General features: G+C 39.8%; 1 protein-coding gene across 1 annotated transcript in view; it reads right to left on the reverse strand.

Moving 5' to 3' along the window:
* SMURF2 (SMAD specific E3 ubiquitin protein ligase 2) overlaps window positions 1-16118 on the reverse strand; it is a gene marked incomplete at both ends in the record, with an annotated part of 52655 nt that overhangs the window by 13440 nt on the left and 23097 nt on the right. The window contains 7 exons of the mRNA XM_079544440.1: window positions 9-211; window positions 936-1019; window positions 2287-2371; window positions 5924-5989; window positions 7104-7237; window positions 14016-14124; window positions 15629-15667. Of these exons, the coding sequence (XP_079400566.1) occupies window positions 9-211; window positions 936-1019; window positions 2287-2371; window positions 5924-5989; window positions 7104-7237; window positions 14016-14124; window positions 15629-15667 (720 nt within the window). The remainder of the gene's footprint in view (window positions 1-8; window positions 212-935; window positions 1020-2286; window positions 2372-5923; window positions 5990-7103; window positions 7238-14015; window positions 14125-15628; window positions 15668-16118) is intronic.

The following is a 16118-nucleotide window of genomic DNA, read 5'->3' on the forward strand; positions in this document are numbered from 1 at the left end:
TTATATACCATAGCCTTCAGGTAAATCAGGAGGTGTGTGCAAATGTGTCCTGCTCATGTAATTCCTGTGCCTCTGCGACCTGACCCTCCTCTCTGCCAGCCGGGGATCTGATGACTGCCCACACGTGGCACCATTTGTTCCCGTAATTGGAGTGTTCTCATCCACAAAGCAGCTCAGTGGTCTGCCTGGACTGGAGTATTCTGATGCTGGCCTGTTGAGAAATACATGAAAATTACCTGCTTTCCGTACCAGAATTAATCAACATTTTTGTCACCATTACTTCAGGTAATATGAATTAAAAGCTGGTGTAGAGACGTTTATGCATGGCAAGCAACTAGAATGCTTGCTGAAATCTGAGAGGAGTCATGGCACTTCCAGGCAAGATGGCCTCCCCACTGTCCTTTATATGCTTTTGTCTGTCAGTGTTACTAAAAGCTTCATCTGAAGGCTCTTACAAAACTTTGTGGGCTGCAGAACAGAGCAGTCGAGCCCTGGACCAGGGCGCCTTGATGATGGGCAGACAGCTTCCTGTGCTTGCTGAGTTCATCCCAGAGTAATTAGTAAACCTCTTCACCTACCCCACGGTCTGACCTAACACTTCAGTTTATGACATTACAGGATCAAGGTCACATCAAACACTCACAACGAGCAGTTCCCATCCTAAAAAAAGAGAGTGCTGAGAGTAAAATTATTATTCTTTTATGAGCAGCACATATCAAGGGAAGGTGAGAAAGCTTGGGCTAAGCCTCAGAAAGCTATAATGTCTCATCCCTTTCAAGAAAGTGATTAGACAAGGATGGTGGAAATGGGCTACGTGTTTGCAGAGGGACACTGGAATGCAGAATACCTCCTGGTAGACAGACTTCCTTGTGGTCAGTGTTCCAGGTCAGCAGACAAACATCACCATATGCACGGTCTCCTAAACAATTTCTTACCGTGTTGGTCGTTCCCACTGAGTTGTTCTTGTAATATGATTCAAATACTGGATCCTTCCAGAAGCAGTTCTCCTTTCCTCCCACCTACCATTCAGACATGAAGAGATAAGGCAATGAGTGGTATTTAACCAGGAAACCAGGGCACAAAACGTTTCCATCATAAATGCCAACTCAGGAAGACTTACTATAATGAATCGTGTTAGCTGAACAAGGTAACAGGAAACAAAGGAAAGTTCAACTCTAATTACTTTTACATGCTTTTCCCTTAGAACCAGGGTATTATTAACAAGATCACACCTTCTTGTTCAATAAATATTTGAATTTTAATTACATTCAAATAGTCACTGAAAAAAAACTTATTTACTAAACTTAAACAGGATCAGTGGTCAATAAAAGTCCTCTCACAGCACCTTCATGCAATGCTTAGTTTCATTTAAAAAGTCACCTTCAATTAACAAGGCTCTTCCATTATTAATATTTTTGCACTCCAAAATACACGGGGCTGTACAGCTAACTCTGCAGTCACACAAATATGTGATATTTATACAATGAGCATTTTTAAGTGATAGTTTAAAAGCATTTTCAAAAACAATCTCAACTTCCTCAGATTCTAAATTAACAAAGCATTGCTGCTTAGAACCTAGATGACGATTCACATTTTAAGGCTCATCACCTGATGATTTTGTTCTGTCTTTATCTGCCAAGAATCACACTCAGAGCTTCTGTGCTTGCTCTGAAAAAGTTGATGACAACACCAGACCTAAAACAGAGCATATTTTTGTATTTGCAAAACTGTTTCAGGTGTTAATGATGTCATTAACTCTGCCAGGGAAGATCAAAATCCCAAGCCCAGTGTTTGGGAGGTAAGGACAGCACGAACTCAGGCTCCATTATCTTTTCCAATCATGTTTTCTTCACCATGATTTACGTGAAAGAAGAAAAAGCACAATTTTCTACCACAGTATATACAGCTACACAGCTCTGTAGAAGACAGCCAGGTCTGTGTGCTACTGCATTGCCACAAACTGGATGAAGTCAATTTGTTGACCATGATTTAACATAATATTAGTTTATCAATTCTATAATTTAGAAGGTATATTTTCTAAGCATATTTTAAAAATGCATTTATGCACCTATGCCACCTCCTCCTGTTTTCCAAAAAAAAGAGAGGGGTCAAACTATTAACTATTCTGTGTAACCTTGTTGGCTAATTTGCTGCTCCTAAATTTGAACCTGTAGAACTTTTGAGTGTGAGAACAAAAATAAATTAGCCCATTTATACTTTGACTTCCCATTACTGCAGAAGCCCTTTGTGTGAACTGTATTTGTGTTGATAGTAGAGTCAGCTTACCCATCTGGTAAATCATTGTCAAACAAACGACTGCAGTCCACGACTTGTCCTCCCGTGCCTATTCGGTCTCTGGACTGAAGACTTACTATTGAGATAATAAAGGAATCATTAAAGATATGACATCTGCAGGTGAATTACAGGTACACTTAAAAAGAGAAACAGCACAATTCAGAGGACTAAGCTGAACCACGATCTGTGTATTTTTTATTTTCCTCAGCTTTTCACACATGTTAATACTCTACACATCGTTTAAATAGATACAGTTTAAAGAATATGAATGCAAGTTAAGGCAGGAAAAGAAGTTCATTCTGAAGCTGTCATAAGCTTTCCTCTGTAGGAAGGGGACTATCATACCATGCTGTCCTAATGGACAGAATGGCTCTGGCAGCAAGTGGGCTGTACTAATGTACTGCGAGGGCCAAACCTACTGCTAACAGCTTTTTGACTCCTTACCACACATTCTATGTGCACGTGACATCTACACACACGTACAAAACCAAGCAGAACTGAACACCACTGGAAATGCTGTGTGTTTCATGAGTTAGTTACTGTCAGTGGTAGGAAGTCAAACCAACACTCACACAAAGCAATGCTCAGCACCCTGCAAAGTCCCTCCTGCTCTCAGCAGAACCGAACTGTATCACTACTGGATTTGTTTCGTTGTGATGAACATTTACGTCCGAAGCTGTTGTGCGTAGTACAGTTATGAAAACAGATTTCTAGGGGCAATCTTTGTTCCCGGTATCATAATTAGCAAATGTTTAATCCAACACCTTATGACATGCAGTGCTGTGGGTTACTTTTTAAGATGTTTTGCTTTGCTTTTAACAATAAAATGACTACTTAAAAACTAAACCCATGCTGTAACACATTTCTTGAGGTGGCACTACCGTGCCTTTGCACAGCTGTTCAGGCTCTGTCTGCATGCAAAGTGGAATACACTTCCAGACCTTAATGTATACACAACCAAACACTCACCCAGATCACAAAGTTAAGCGAAGATGGAACACCACCTGTAACTTTTGCCAGAGATGCTGAACTGTCAATGACAGCATGCTTTGAAGTTTAAGATTTTGGGCCTTCACCAGACCAACCCAGGAACCCTGCAGCACCTGCTTGCCTTACTCCTGATCAGTATTAACTCCTTGTCTTCCACATTCACTAACACTACACAGTAACTTCTTACAGCAAAATGTACCTTACATTTAATTTCAAACAATATGAAATCTTAAATTATGTATTTATTCTGCAACAAACCCACACATCACAAGTTCACGTTGTTGCATGTAGGCAAGGTTTGGCAAGCAATACACACAGACAAAAATGAAACTAAACAAAGGCAATTACCTCCTCTTTGCCTATGTGAGGACCAAAATTTGTGCACGGCTTCATTTTGTAATGAGTAAGGACTCATTTTTTCTGCACCGCCACATCAGAAATAAAATGGTGGCACAGAAGACAGCTGCAAGATTAAGACACAGTTCAGGTGCCCTTTGCATCCACTACTCAGAAGTGTCCCCCTCTTCTTCCCCCCTTCGAAGACAATCCCAAATATTTAAAATAAAGTTTTTCTTGCTCCCTGACCCAAATTTTAAAGCCATATCCACTGCGTACTTGATTTGTAGGGTTATTGTCACATGAAGATATCAATGACACTGTAATATTGTTTTCCCATTTGTCAAAGCCTCCTCACTGAAGACAATTTATCATTAAAAGGGCTGGGAGTACATTTACATCTTATTCTATTTTGTTACTTAATTTTAAAAGATTTTTCCACCATGTAACAACTGCAGTGGAGCCACCGACTCACTCAGGCTCATTCACTTATTCAGTAAAATTGTATTAGAGAAGAAAGATTAAAATGTGAGAAGATTAATAATGACATTTCCAACAAAAGAGACAGGAGTCCCCGCATTTTGCTGAGCATGCACTAAATTAAAACACAGCCACGACTGAGGAAACCTTTCTGATGATAACAGCATAAAGCACAACATACAGAGGTCTCTGCAGTAACCAAACAAGCTGTGGTTTTTCTGTGGGTTTAATGCATCACCCAGCAGCTCCTACTAATTAAGGACAGTCCCAGCAGCATGCCATACGAATAAATGCTTCTTGGGCTGTACCACTTCTCACAACCACATCAGCTTAAGCCGACTGGTCAGCCTGGTTTCCGGCCTCCTGGCTGACAGCTGCTTATCTGTGCCACGTCTCTGAAGCATATGTGCCATGCCCACACGTGGCATTTGAGTCAGGTTTCCTTTGTGGCATCCCAGCAGCCTTGAGATCTTTCTGCTTTGTATTTTGTTTCCCGTTTAAAGCACCCACATTAACACTGCTGTTCTCATGACAACAAGGATGCATGCTGTGTACTCTGGAGGGCAGCATGAGAGCATGTGACGGTGTGAGGGCACAGACCCTGCTAGTATCATCATGCCTGAAGGATGGCTGCAGGCAGGGGACACCTCTGCTGCTTGGAGCAGGCCCTGAACAAGCTCTCCTCGGCTGTGCTCAGATTCTTCTGAAAAAGCACCTCAGAAAAACAGAACAAAACAAAAAAGCCACACAGACGCACACAGCCTGGGTGATCAGGGGACCAGCATACTGGAGCAAAAACTAAAAAGCAAGCTGAACTGCCTAGAAAAATGTCTGGTTTATCTTCCATTCTTTTGTGCAAGCTCACATGGAAAATGTAATGCTCAGGAATGGTCTGAAGTGTCAGCAGTGCACCTAAGTTCCACACTTCTACCACCGTTTGACCCTTCTGTGCCACCTTACTCTTATCTGAATACCATGCAAACACTCTCAGATCAGATGCTAGACAGATTAAAGCAATATGATGAGATAAAGCCATAGGTATTATTCAGCAGGACCTAGAGGAAAGCTGATTGTTTTCTCTGGCTGACATTACTTGAAGCAGGAACTGAACACAGAAGTGAACATGTAAACTCATTTTTTTCACTCCTACCTCCAAAAACTCTCATTAACACTTTGCCAGAAAGACTTTTTCTCCTTATCCACCTATTTTTGACCTCTGAAATTACCTATTCAAAACAGTTGTTTGAAACGACTCACAACGCACCAAAAGGTTTATGAAGTCATTTCTGGATGCTTTATTTTTCCCAATTTGTCAGGTTTAAGAAATTATTTTTTCATTCTTAAGTTATTTATGGCTGACAAGCAATGGAATGATGAAGCACAGTTACCAAGACTGGTGACAGGCCTGTTAATACCCCGAAATGAATTGACCAAATAGCCCCAAATACAAACCCACTCTTGCCTCAGCAAGATGTTCTAACCTTGCCCAAAACATACAGGAAGCACGACTTCGCTGGCGCCCTCAACGGACAAGAAGTCTGTAGCTCAAGGATTAAACTGCTACTTTTGTTTACTGAGAAATTCAACACTTCCTAAATAGTTTTCATATGATCTCTGTAGCATCTTAACTCTCCCAACACTTATTACAGTATGTATTTTATTTTTACATTTGGTAATTCTCTGCATACACACTTTTATCTTTAGTCTCTGGCACAAGATGCTGAATTTAAAAAATAAATAAATACAGAAACCTGATCAGGAGGGTATTTCTACAGCTACTGTTCAGCTACAAGAGAACTAAAAGATTGAAAGCCTCACTTACCTACTATCTGTCCTCTAACAGTGTCATTGTCATTTGGCCCAAGCTTGCACAGATCCAATCTCTGATCTAGAAAACAAGGACACACGTCATGCAATATTTTGATGTCTTTGAAAAGCATTCCGAAGTATCATCAGAACAAAAATGACCTGAGCACAAGACAGTCAGGACTTCAAGAAGCAAAATTCAAGAAGGGAGGCAAAATTAAAAATCTTGAGACCCAATTTTCCGTAATTCCAAAATAGAAAACAAGTTTCTGAAATATCTGCCCTACTTCACAAAGCTCTGTTAACAGGAGCTTACTTCACATTTTAGTCCCTTGACCAGCAGCTGTCATAAGGAGCTCATGGTGTGCCATCTCACAGCACGCAGCCAGCCTGCGGAATCAACTCATTTGTTGCAACTGTATCAGTGGAACTTCATAAAACAGAACAAAATGTAGTGTTCTGAAATGCTGATTTAATGAGAGAGATTTGAAAACAAAAACTTCAGTTCTAACTTTATCAGCAGGGAACCTGTTTGAAGTAAATTCAGAATGCTCCTCTGCCAGCAAGTCACCTTTTTTAAAGAAAATGACTTTTATTGGCAACCACTAACTTTCCATCACAAACAACGTGCCAAATTTTGTTCACAAATTAGAATGCATTATGACTGATCAGTGTAAACAGCACCAATTAAGATAATAATGAAACAGGATCTTGCACACCGATTAACTTTTTCAGAAGTAAACACAAAGCTGTGTTATAAAACAACATTTTATGACGACTGAATTTACTAATTTTGAAGAGCCAGACATTTTTAACTACAGCTTTTACTTCAAGAGAGGATTATCTTTCATTTACCCTGTGCATTTCTGAAGGTAATAAAAAGGAAATTTGGAGGTAATGAGAATCTGTCTTTCTTCAAAATCCCAACACAGTAAGTTCAGTCTTGACAGTGCACAACCAGACTGCTGCACTGCATCTCCCACCACTTTCATGAACTGGGCAAAAGAACTGGAAAGCCAACGGTAAGTTATGCTCTCTAACCTACCCATCCTCGGCAACAAAGCACAAACTACCAAACTGTTTGGAGCATACAAGCTTCATAAAAACCAACACAAACTCAATTAAGTGTCACTCTTTAACATTTCTGCACATAAGACATTTGAAAGAGAAGAAACATTAGCATTTAGCTTACTTACAACCAGTGTCTTTAAGGCGGTTAATTGCATTTGAAAGAAGTCTCACACAGCCCAGAAAACCAGCTCCCTGCTTTTTATGTATTTTCTTGTGATTCCACACACTGATTGTTATTGAATCCGATTTCCCAATATACCTGAAAAATGTGAACAACAGTACTGTGAATGACATTTACTGAATACTTTGAAGATGCACCAGAAATGACCTCAGGGGAAAAAAAAAATTATCAGCCATTACATTAAAAACTGAGCACACGCTTTACCAGCAAGAACAACTCATCTTTAGATGTGCACGTAACACCGTAATGGAAGTGCGTCTCACAAAGGAATTTACCTGAACACAAATTAATCTAAAATCCTGATTCTGAACAAAGGTACTCATAAGAATCCAAAGTCTACTGAAAACTGTCTAAAACAGCATCCCTGACAGACTGGCCTGGCCTCGGAGACTCCATCTCCTCAGGGCGATGAACATGCTTTGATTCACGCCCACATTCAGCCTAATGGAAAACCATGGCAATGCCTGCAGAGGATGCATTTGTTAGCAGTGCTAGCACATTTCGGATGCCAGGACAGAAAAGTTCAGCATCCTTCTGCAGCATTCCATCTACTGCTTTTCTCAGGCCACTCTTCCAGCCACTGGGAGCCCAAGTCACCCTACTGCTCTTCTGAGCAATCAGGAAAACAGAAAGTAAACCCAGCTACAAACCTGCACTCAGTGAACCTTCAGGAAGCTATCAATTATTACTGAGAAAACTCCAGAAAGGCCCAGTTTGAAGCACACATTACTTCACAATCATGACCCATTTCAAGAAGTTGATAACCATATCTCAGTCAATAAGAGCCAGGTTCCCCTTCTGTCCCCAGCTCAAGCTGCATCCTGCCAGCACTTCTACACAAATGCTCTGAGAAACCCACATCTGTGCCTCACTGACTTGAGGAAGCCTGCACACTGTAGGCCTCTGCATCTTTGCTTCTTTGTTTGCTTGAATCTTTGCTCCTCTGAAGCAACTGCTTTGTGAGCTAGTCTTGGTTTACAGGGGACAACTTCACAACACTGATGATATACCAGTTATTGACAATACTGCATAATATTAGTAATTTTAAGTCAAAGAACATTAATTTGGATCTATGCTTAGAAAATGAGAACTGCTCCGAGATCACAGATTCTGGCCTTCTGCAGTTTAGTTCCAAGTGGGAACTAACCTCTCTGTTTCTGAAGGAAGGCTAACCAAATAATTCAGCCAGTTCCTACATACCTCTCCCCCAGTGACAAAAGACTTTCCTGGCTTCAACACATCTGAGTAATTTCAAAAAGATACAAATGATACTGTCAAGGTTGGCAAACCAAATAATTGATCTGGCTTTCATGGTTAAAAATCATAGCTCTGATCATGTCAGCTCTCAATTAACACTTCTTCCTTTTTCCTTTATGGTATAAAACTCAAAGCAGAACTTTGACTTTTTTTTTTTAAACCACCTGCAGACAGGGACTGATTCAAGAAACAGAAGACAGACAAGCCCAATGAAGGCACATACACATGAATCTGTTTTAAAATAACAACAAGTGCACAATTAAAAAATAAATAAAAAATTTTAAAATCCACAACTGACACAAACAAAATCCAAGTTTTTTGGAAGAGTAAACAGATTACATAGTACAGGTTAGATTTTTGGCCTTACAACCTTGACAATGCCAACTTTGCATAGAGAAACGAGATGAAGATGGGTATTCACGTGCACAGTTGCAGTCTACAATGTTTCATGTACTTAAAATAAATTTTTATGAGAACAAGCTAAGTGCACTTAAAAATAAAGACTTATCATGACCTGTCTTGAATTTTCCAGTTTTCCTTGTTGCTTTAAAAAAGTCAAAGGTATATGGTTAAACACAATTTCACAATAGAACAGTTTGAATAATATGCAGAACAGCTGAATACACAACACCATTTCCAAGAATTACTGAAACCTTCCAGGGTGAGGTTCTCATGGCTGAGATGCAGACAGTAAATCATCTGTACCAAACAGGTGAGGACTTACTACACAACTGCTTCACCTACTGTGATTTTTGACCTGAAAACCTGGCTGATTCTTTCATTGAAAGGAAATAAGCAAGGCAAGCAGCATTCACCAAATGAAAAGAAGAGAAAGAAACGAGGAGAAGAAATAGCTCAGTAAGTGCTGGTTGGCTTTATAGGGAAATGCTGCATCTATGATTCTGCATAATTTCAGGCATGAAAATATATGGCTGCATTTAGAGAATGGTGGTAGGACAAGCTGATGTTCCCAATTCTTTTGGTGGGTAGGTTACATTTGTTTTACATCATCTGGCAGTAAAATTCCAACATAAGCCTTAGTTAGCAATTTTGTTATTAAAAAAGAATGTTCCAAAAATTAAAGTGAGCAAGTTAAATGAAACAACTTCATTTTATTGGATGCTTCTCTTCTTTTCCTTATATTACTTGTTCAAGTTCTTAGAGGCTTTATTTATTTATTTTTGAAACTCCACTTCATCAGCAATATCAATTTCACTGCTTAAATCCTTCAACAAAGACAACAGTATTAGTATTAATGAAGTGGAAATGTGGAAACTCAATTTCTATATATGTTTTGTTAACTACAGAGCATCTGGTCTATATCCCTGCATTTCCCTAAGCTGTAAAGTTAGGGCTTCGGATAAGAATCACACGTTGGAAACGTTATGACAACTGCCTATTCTTAGCACTTCCACTTCTAGACAAAAATCATGTAAATGCCATTCTGGAAAGCTGCAAAATATTTTGATCAAATGTATGACACAGGGACAGTTGTTACTTTGCCTAAATAAATTTGTCTTTGCCAGGACAGTACTCCTCCTGTGCCAAGATACCACGCCAGGAAGGTCTGGTACCCCGCAGCCTTTCAGCCCCATGGCACTGTACACATTTTCCCCAAAGAGTTCAGCTTGGTAGAGAAGCAGAATGAAGAAAGTGGAAAAAAATTATTCCTGAAAAAACACATCTCTTCCTGATCACAAGCCAGATGTATTCCCTCCAGAAAGAGAGAAAAATGCAACATCAAGAGGAATGAATTCAGACTTGGAAGCCAGGAATTCCCTACTTCTAATCCATGCTGTCACTTAGGCTTTGTTTCCTTTTATGAGCTGGACAAATTATTTAGTTTGTTTCTCTGTTTTCCAATTTCTGTTGTTATTTTTTTTCCACATTTGTTTTTCTGCTTGTTTTAAATATAACAGTAATGTCATGCTTTGAGTTATCAACTGTTTTCAGGCCGAAGGATAAGAGGGAGAAGAGAAAAAACAAAAAATGTCATCCCAGATTTTTCCTCTTCTCCCCACCCTGACAATCTCATCTCTGGAAGTAACAGGGGTGTTCTGAGCCTGCAGCACTAAGCCAGGGGCTGGGGCAGGAACACAGCATGTACACATGGCACTGGCTGCCTGCTCTTCTTCCCCTCCTTGATATGACCCAACCCAACACTGAATTAAGCCTAAAAAATACTGTAAAGCAGCTGCAGCAAGCAAACAGCAGACAGAAGAGCTCCTACTGCACAACAGACACACCTCAAAGGTTCAGCAAAGACACATATCTGCCGTGCTTGAGCTGGAACAGCCAGATCTGCCAGAGCCAGCAACACTTCCACCTGAATGCAGAGGGCAAAAGCTTCACCACATCAGTCTAAACAGCCACATCAAGGAGACCAGACTGTTACACGGTGATGGTAAGGGAGAGTGGGGTTCTGCTTGGGGCCGTGCTGCAGATTGAGAAGGCAGAGGCACAGAACAACACTTGAACTTGCAGCAAGGAGATGCTGGGGAGTGGAGTAGTCACAGCAGCTGGGAGAAGCTACAGTGAATTGGAGAGGTGCAACAAGGAGGAAAAGCCATGAATCCTTGCTAGAATCTTGGGGCGCAGACTGGAAGGCCACAGAGCAAGGAGGGGTCAAGGAGCAGACTATGGCACAAATATCTTTTAGAGTTTGCTGTGCTATAAGGGTAGAGGCTGATAGAGAAGGCTGGAACAGGCTAGAGAGAATAGGTGAGAGTGGGAAAGCTGTGGGAGAGACTGCAACTATGGGACAAGGGTGAGGAAGGGAACAAAAGCAATTGGGTATGGTTTAAATAGCATTTGAATGCTTTTAGTGCAAGAAGATGTGTAGACACAAAGTCTGGTTATTCAAAGCTTTGAAAAGAGCCCTTAACAATAGGGAAAGCACAAACAAGCCTGAAAATAAGGAAGGGAATACATCCAGGGCAAGCGTGGTATTTTGCTAACATTAAACTGCATTCAGACAGCAACTATTTGGTAATTTCTTTCTGGAAGGCATCTCACATTTCCCCTCTACACACACCCATCCAGACTTCAGAATCACAGCATCTAACTAATTCAGCTGCTTTCTTTCACAATAAGAAATTAAGGACCATGTAAGGCAAAAACAAAACTTTTTTTGTTCTTTATAACACTAAAGAATTCTTTAAAAACATCTTATACAACAGAGTATCTATTATGCTGAACAAGGTTAACAAAACAAAATTCCCTTGGACTTAGCCAGCTAATTCAGACATTATTCCATAAACACACTGCAACAGATCCATCTTAGTGGGCCATTTTCATACACTATTATGTGATACACAAGATTAGAAGCGGTGTTAACCTGTTTCACAAATCCCATACAGGGGACTTCAATGAATGCAATTACAAAGAGAACAACTTTACTGCATGTAAAACTACTGCAGTCATTCAAAAAAGGTAGGAAGAAAAGCAGGACTTCAGAAAAAAAGAAAAAATCTACATAACTCCACCTTCCTCTGGTGGATTTCCTATGCTTTGTGGTGGCAGAAGCAGGCAAGCAGGCATTCTGCCACCAAGACTCCATGGGTTATGCTTGGTGTGCAAAGTATTTCCTGTAACAGTGGAAGTGTTGTAAGTCAGACCAGCATTCCCATGCAGTGGTGTGTTGTCAGGGTAAACATTAGGAAGTTTTAAAAACCTAATACACTATTACTTTCAAAGAATGAGAAAATGAATCCCTGCAGCCTACGAGGTCTTCCATCAGGTGCTTGGCAGTAGACTGGTTACTATTTTTACTAATTTTTTCTCCCCAAAAAAGGAGTAGTTCATTACCTAATTATCTGGTTCAGATCAAGAGCTGAGACCTGACCCTAAGTATATTAAAAGTATATCTAAAATAAAAGACAGACAGTGAGCTGTTGTAGCTCAAACAATTGATCTTTTATTGCTTCAAAGAGGAACTGAAGACTAACTGCAGGTATTATAAAATTACCTTAGAAAATAAGTTTCTATAGAGTAAAGGATGACAAGCAAGACAATAACAATAAAATGGGATAAATGATTATGAAAATTTCGAGAGAGAGAGGATTACTTTCAAATTACAAGGCTTGCCACAACAATTAATTGTACTCTGGATTAGAAAGGCTCTGTATACTTCTGTTAATTAAAGAATCCAACTGCTGGAATCGAGTACAGCAGTTAACCCTAGAGAACATGTAATTTATACCGAAAATAATATCCTAACTAAGCAAAATCTAGTCATGTTAAAAAAAAAAGTGTAAATTCCTTACAACAGTCTAGCAGGAGCTCTTCCCCAAATCTTATAAACATACAGGTTAAGCAAGGAGACACATACCTGTACCTGATTAAGAGCAATTTGTCACCAGTCACCAACAGAAACACAAATTAGATGGAAGAATGAAATGAAGATCTGGGAACCTTTAAGGAAAACTGTGCACTTTAAGTAACATGCACAATTAATTTTAAGTATGACGACACAGAGATGGCCCAAATCTGCCTCAGAACAAAATGTTCTGCTAGGAGCCCCTTTTCTATCCCTGTTTTGTATAAAAGAATGCAGACTGTGATCACAGCCTTGCTTCCAAGCTAAGAATGCAAAAATACCTTCTCTTCATCCTTCCTTGAAAACTGCAACCAAAAAGGAAGTTTTTTCAAAAGGTTTTACTATTTTTTTCCATTACTCTTACAGCATGTTAACTTCCTCCCTCGTTTCCCATGTCTTCTGCTCCTTCTCCAAAATTCAACCGACTCTCCAAATCATGAGAACATGGAGCACCTACAGTCCCTTCTAACCCACACCTGTCAATGGCTTACTTGCATTGTCACCACTTCAAAGTAACAGCTGGCAGATACGTGGGAGCTGTGGTGAACTGATGACAACTTCAACACAGAACACAGGTATGAAATGGAGTCATGGGAGAGAAAAAAAAAAAAAGATCTGAACAATGGATTGGAAAGAAAGAAGGACACGGTGAGGCAGAACTTTTCCCTTCTCTTCCTCATTTTCAAGAAAGAGAAAACGCACTGATAAAAAGGACAGAAAATATATAATGCATGAGCACAAAGAAATCTATGTAAAGTTATAATAAACCATATTACACCGCATATTCCATGCTTTAGAAAAACAAGAAAAACACAACATATACATGTCATACTGATTATACTGCTCAACTACACAGAAGGATGCTCAAGCAATGATAACAACATAAGAATTTGTAATAAAAGAGCATCTGAGACAGAAGATGGAAAAATAAACAAGAAACAGAGCAGGAAGACAGTGTAGTACTACAAAAAAATACGACGAGCAGTTTGAGGAAAACACTATTACTGACTTTACAGGTGTCAATATGAAAATATTACTATAAGATAATACTACAGTATGTACAAGGCATGTTGCAGACATCATCACTAGAAAATCAAGTACAGCATTTAGATTTAGAGGGAAACGAGAATGTGATTTTGACAGATGTATTTTTCACCCAAACTAATAAACTCTGTGATATTTGCCAGGCTGTTAGTAGGACAATATTACGAACATCAGATAATTTCTGTGTACTTTAGAGGACTGCACTTCAAACCTTTGGTTATCACTGTTACCACCTACAGGTCATAATGCTGATTCCATTTTGGATCAAGTGTATTCTTCACAGTATCTGTAGAATGGCATTGGCCAGATCCGTCCACCACAACCTTAGCAAATGGATCAGGAAGTCCTAAGAGAAAGAAAAAAATTAGCAAATGGATCAAGATGCTTCAGAATCCTAAATCACTGCTTTTTTTAACAAACATATGTTAATAAAAGCCATCTGCAATTTTAAAAGTAAGTCATATTTCTTGACTATGATATAAAAGAATTGCATGATGTATTAAGGACTGGAAATGGCTAGATTTGTAAGTTATTCCACACAAGTTTCTCTCAGTCTCTATCACTATCAAACACCTGGGGGAGGGTGGAGGGAATCTTTCTGTGAAGCCTCTGAACACCTTAATTTCCTTAATTCAAGATTGAGTAAGTTTTTGGTATATGAAACATTCAGCAAAAGATAGGGAAAACAGAACTGCACTCTTCCTATGTTAAAGGCCGACTGTAATCAGTATTTTAGTTGACATTTGCATTGAAGGAAATTGTCTATAGCAGATTATACATGCTTTTGAGGTCATCTTCGTTTTTCTGCTTGTTTCCTGCTGCATTTTCTCCTATCTTAGTACCTCATAAATACTCAGCACAGGTTCAGCTGCTAACAAAACTCCATGCAAAGACAGTACTGGACGACACAGCCAAGGGTGGGAAAGAAGCAGGACCAAAGCAGCCTACAATTAGCTCTACTGCAACTGCAGTCCTGAGCTATTAACTGACCCCAGAAGGGATGGTCCCACCACTAACACTGTTTTTCCCTCACACTAATTCCTGCCCTCATCTGCATGCCCAGTGACTCAGCTGCAGGAATTGCAGAGGTGAAACATTATTTGCTTTTTCTGTAGTGTAAGGTTTGCACCAGCACTGCTTCCTCAGGCGACTCAGACAGAGCCAGTCTGGCACCAGTGGCCCAGGGCTGGTGCCAGACATGGCAGATGGGGATAAAGGCAGTGCAGGCAGGGAGGGGCCTGCTGGGATCCATGCTGCCGACTGGCTTAGCTGCAGTACAGAACTGTTCTCTTCAAAGCTCAGGTCTGATCTTTTGAATTCTTCCTACCCCCAGCAAGAAGGCAGCAGGCAGGTGATGTGTGTGTGCATGCCTACAGAGCCAATAACATTCCTGTCTGCCTGCTTCACCTCCTCATTAATTAAAATATAATTTCAGAGTACGTAAGCATTATGATACAATTAATAATTGAGATGCACTTATATGTCTGCTGGACAGAAAGTTCTTCTATATTTTAAGTACATGACACTAATGCTGAAAAACATCATTTGCTTGAGAGAGTAGATTTGTTTCCCAGTCCCATAAAAAAAAAAAAAAAAAAAAAAAACCAAGGGGAGAAGGAAAGCTTTAATGTATTTTGGTTTTAATGTTTTAATTATTATTATGAATGTTGTGTCATCCAAGAAAAAAAAAAAAAAAGTAATCAAAAGCCCTGAAATGAAATGGAGCAAAAACATGAAAGACCCCTTAATGCAACCAACCAAATACAGCAATCACATGCAAACAGGGATTTACAGAACTTGCATAATATTTATCCCAACTATAAATGTTTAAAACTTGAACAGCTACTTACGGAAAAAGTCCTTTTTCACCAAGTTCTTTGCACACAGTACTGTAGAAAAACAAGAAATGTAAAATTAAGTTTCTGGTTATTAATACCAACAGCGTTAATTTACTTGCCCAGCATACCAGAAAATCCTGCTCAAAACAACAGGAACGAACATAAAAGAATTGTGCACCTACACCATTTCTATTATCATGTAAAATAATTCCGGAAAGCTGAGCCAGAAGTGTCAGCTTTTGGCAGTTCACCTGTGGGCAGATTGCAGGGAAGCCACACAGCCGTGCTCTCCTCTGGCAGCAGCATCGCATGCATTTTTCTCCCCGGTGCCAACTGGAGCTGCTCTACCTTTACCTATTGAGGGAACCAGATCAGTCCTAACGAGCTCAGCACACAGGGGCACAAACAACACGAGCTCTTGTGCCCTGCAGAACGCTCACAGCTTTCTGACCACAGAAGAGTGCACGAGGTGCTCTTGCCTTTTGTATTTACTTTCCATGTA

This window comes from Tetrao urogallus (genome assembly GCF_951394365.1).
Source record: "Tetrao urogallus genome assembly, chromosome: 18".
NCBI classification, from domain to species: domain Eukaryota; kingdom Metazoa; phylum Chordata; class Aves; order Galliformes; family Phasianidae; genus Tetrao; species Tetrao urogallus.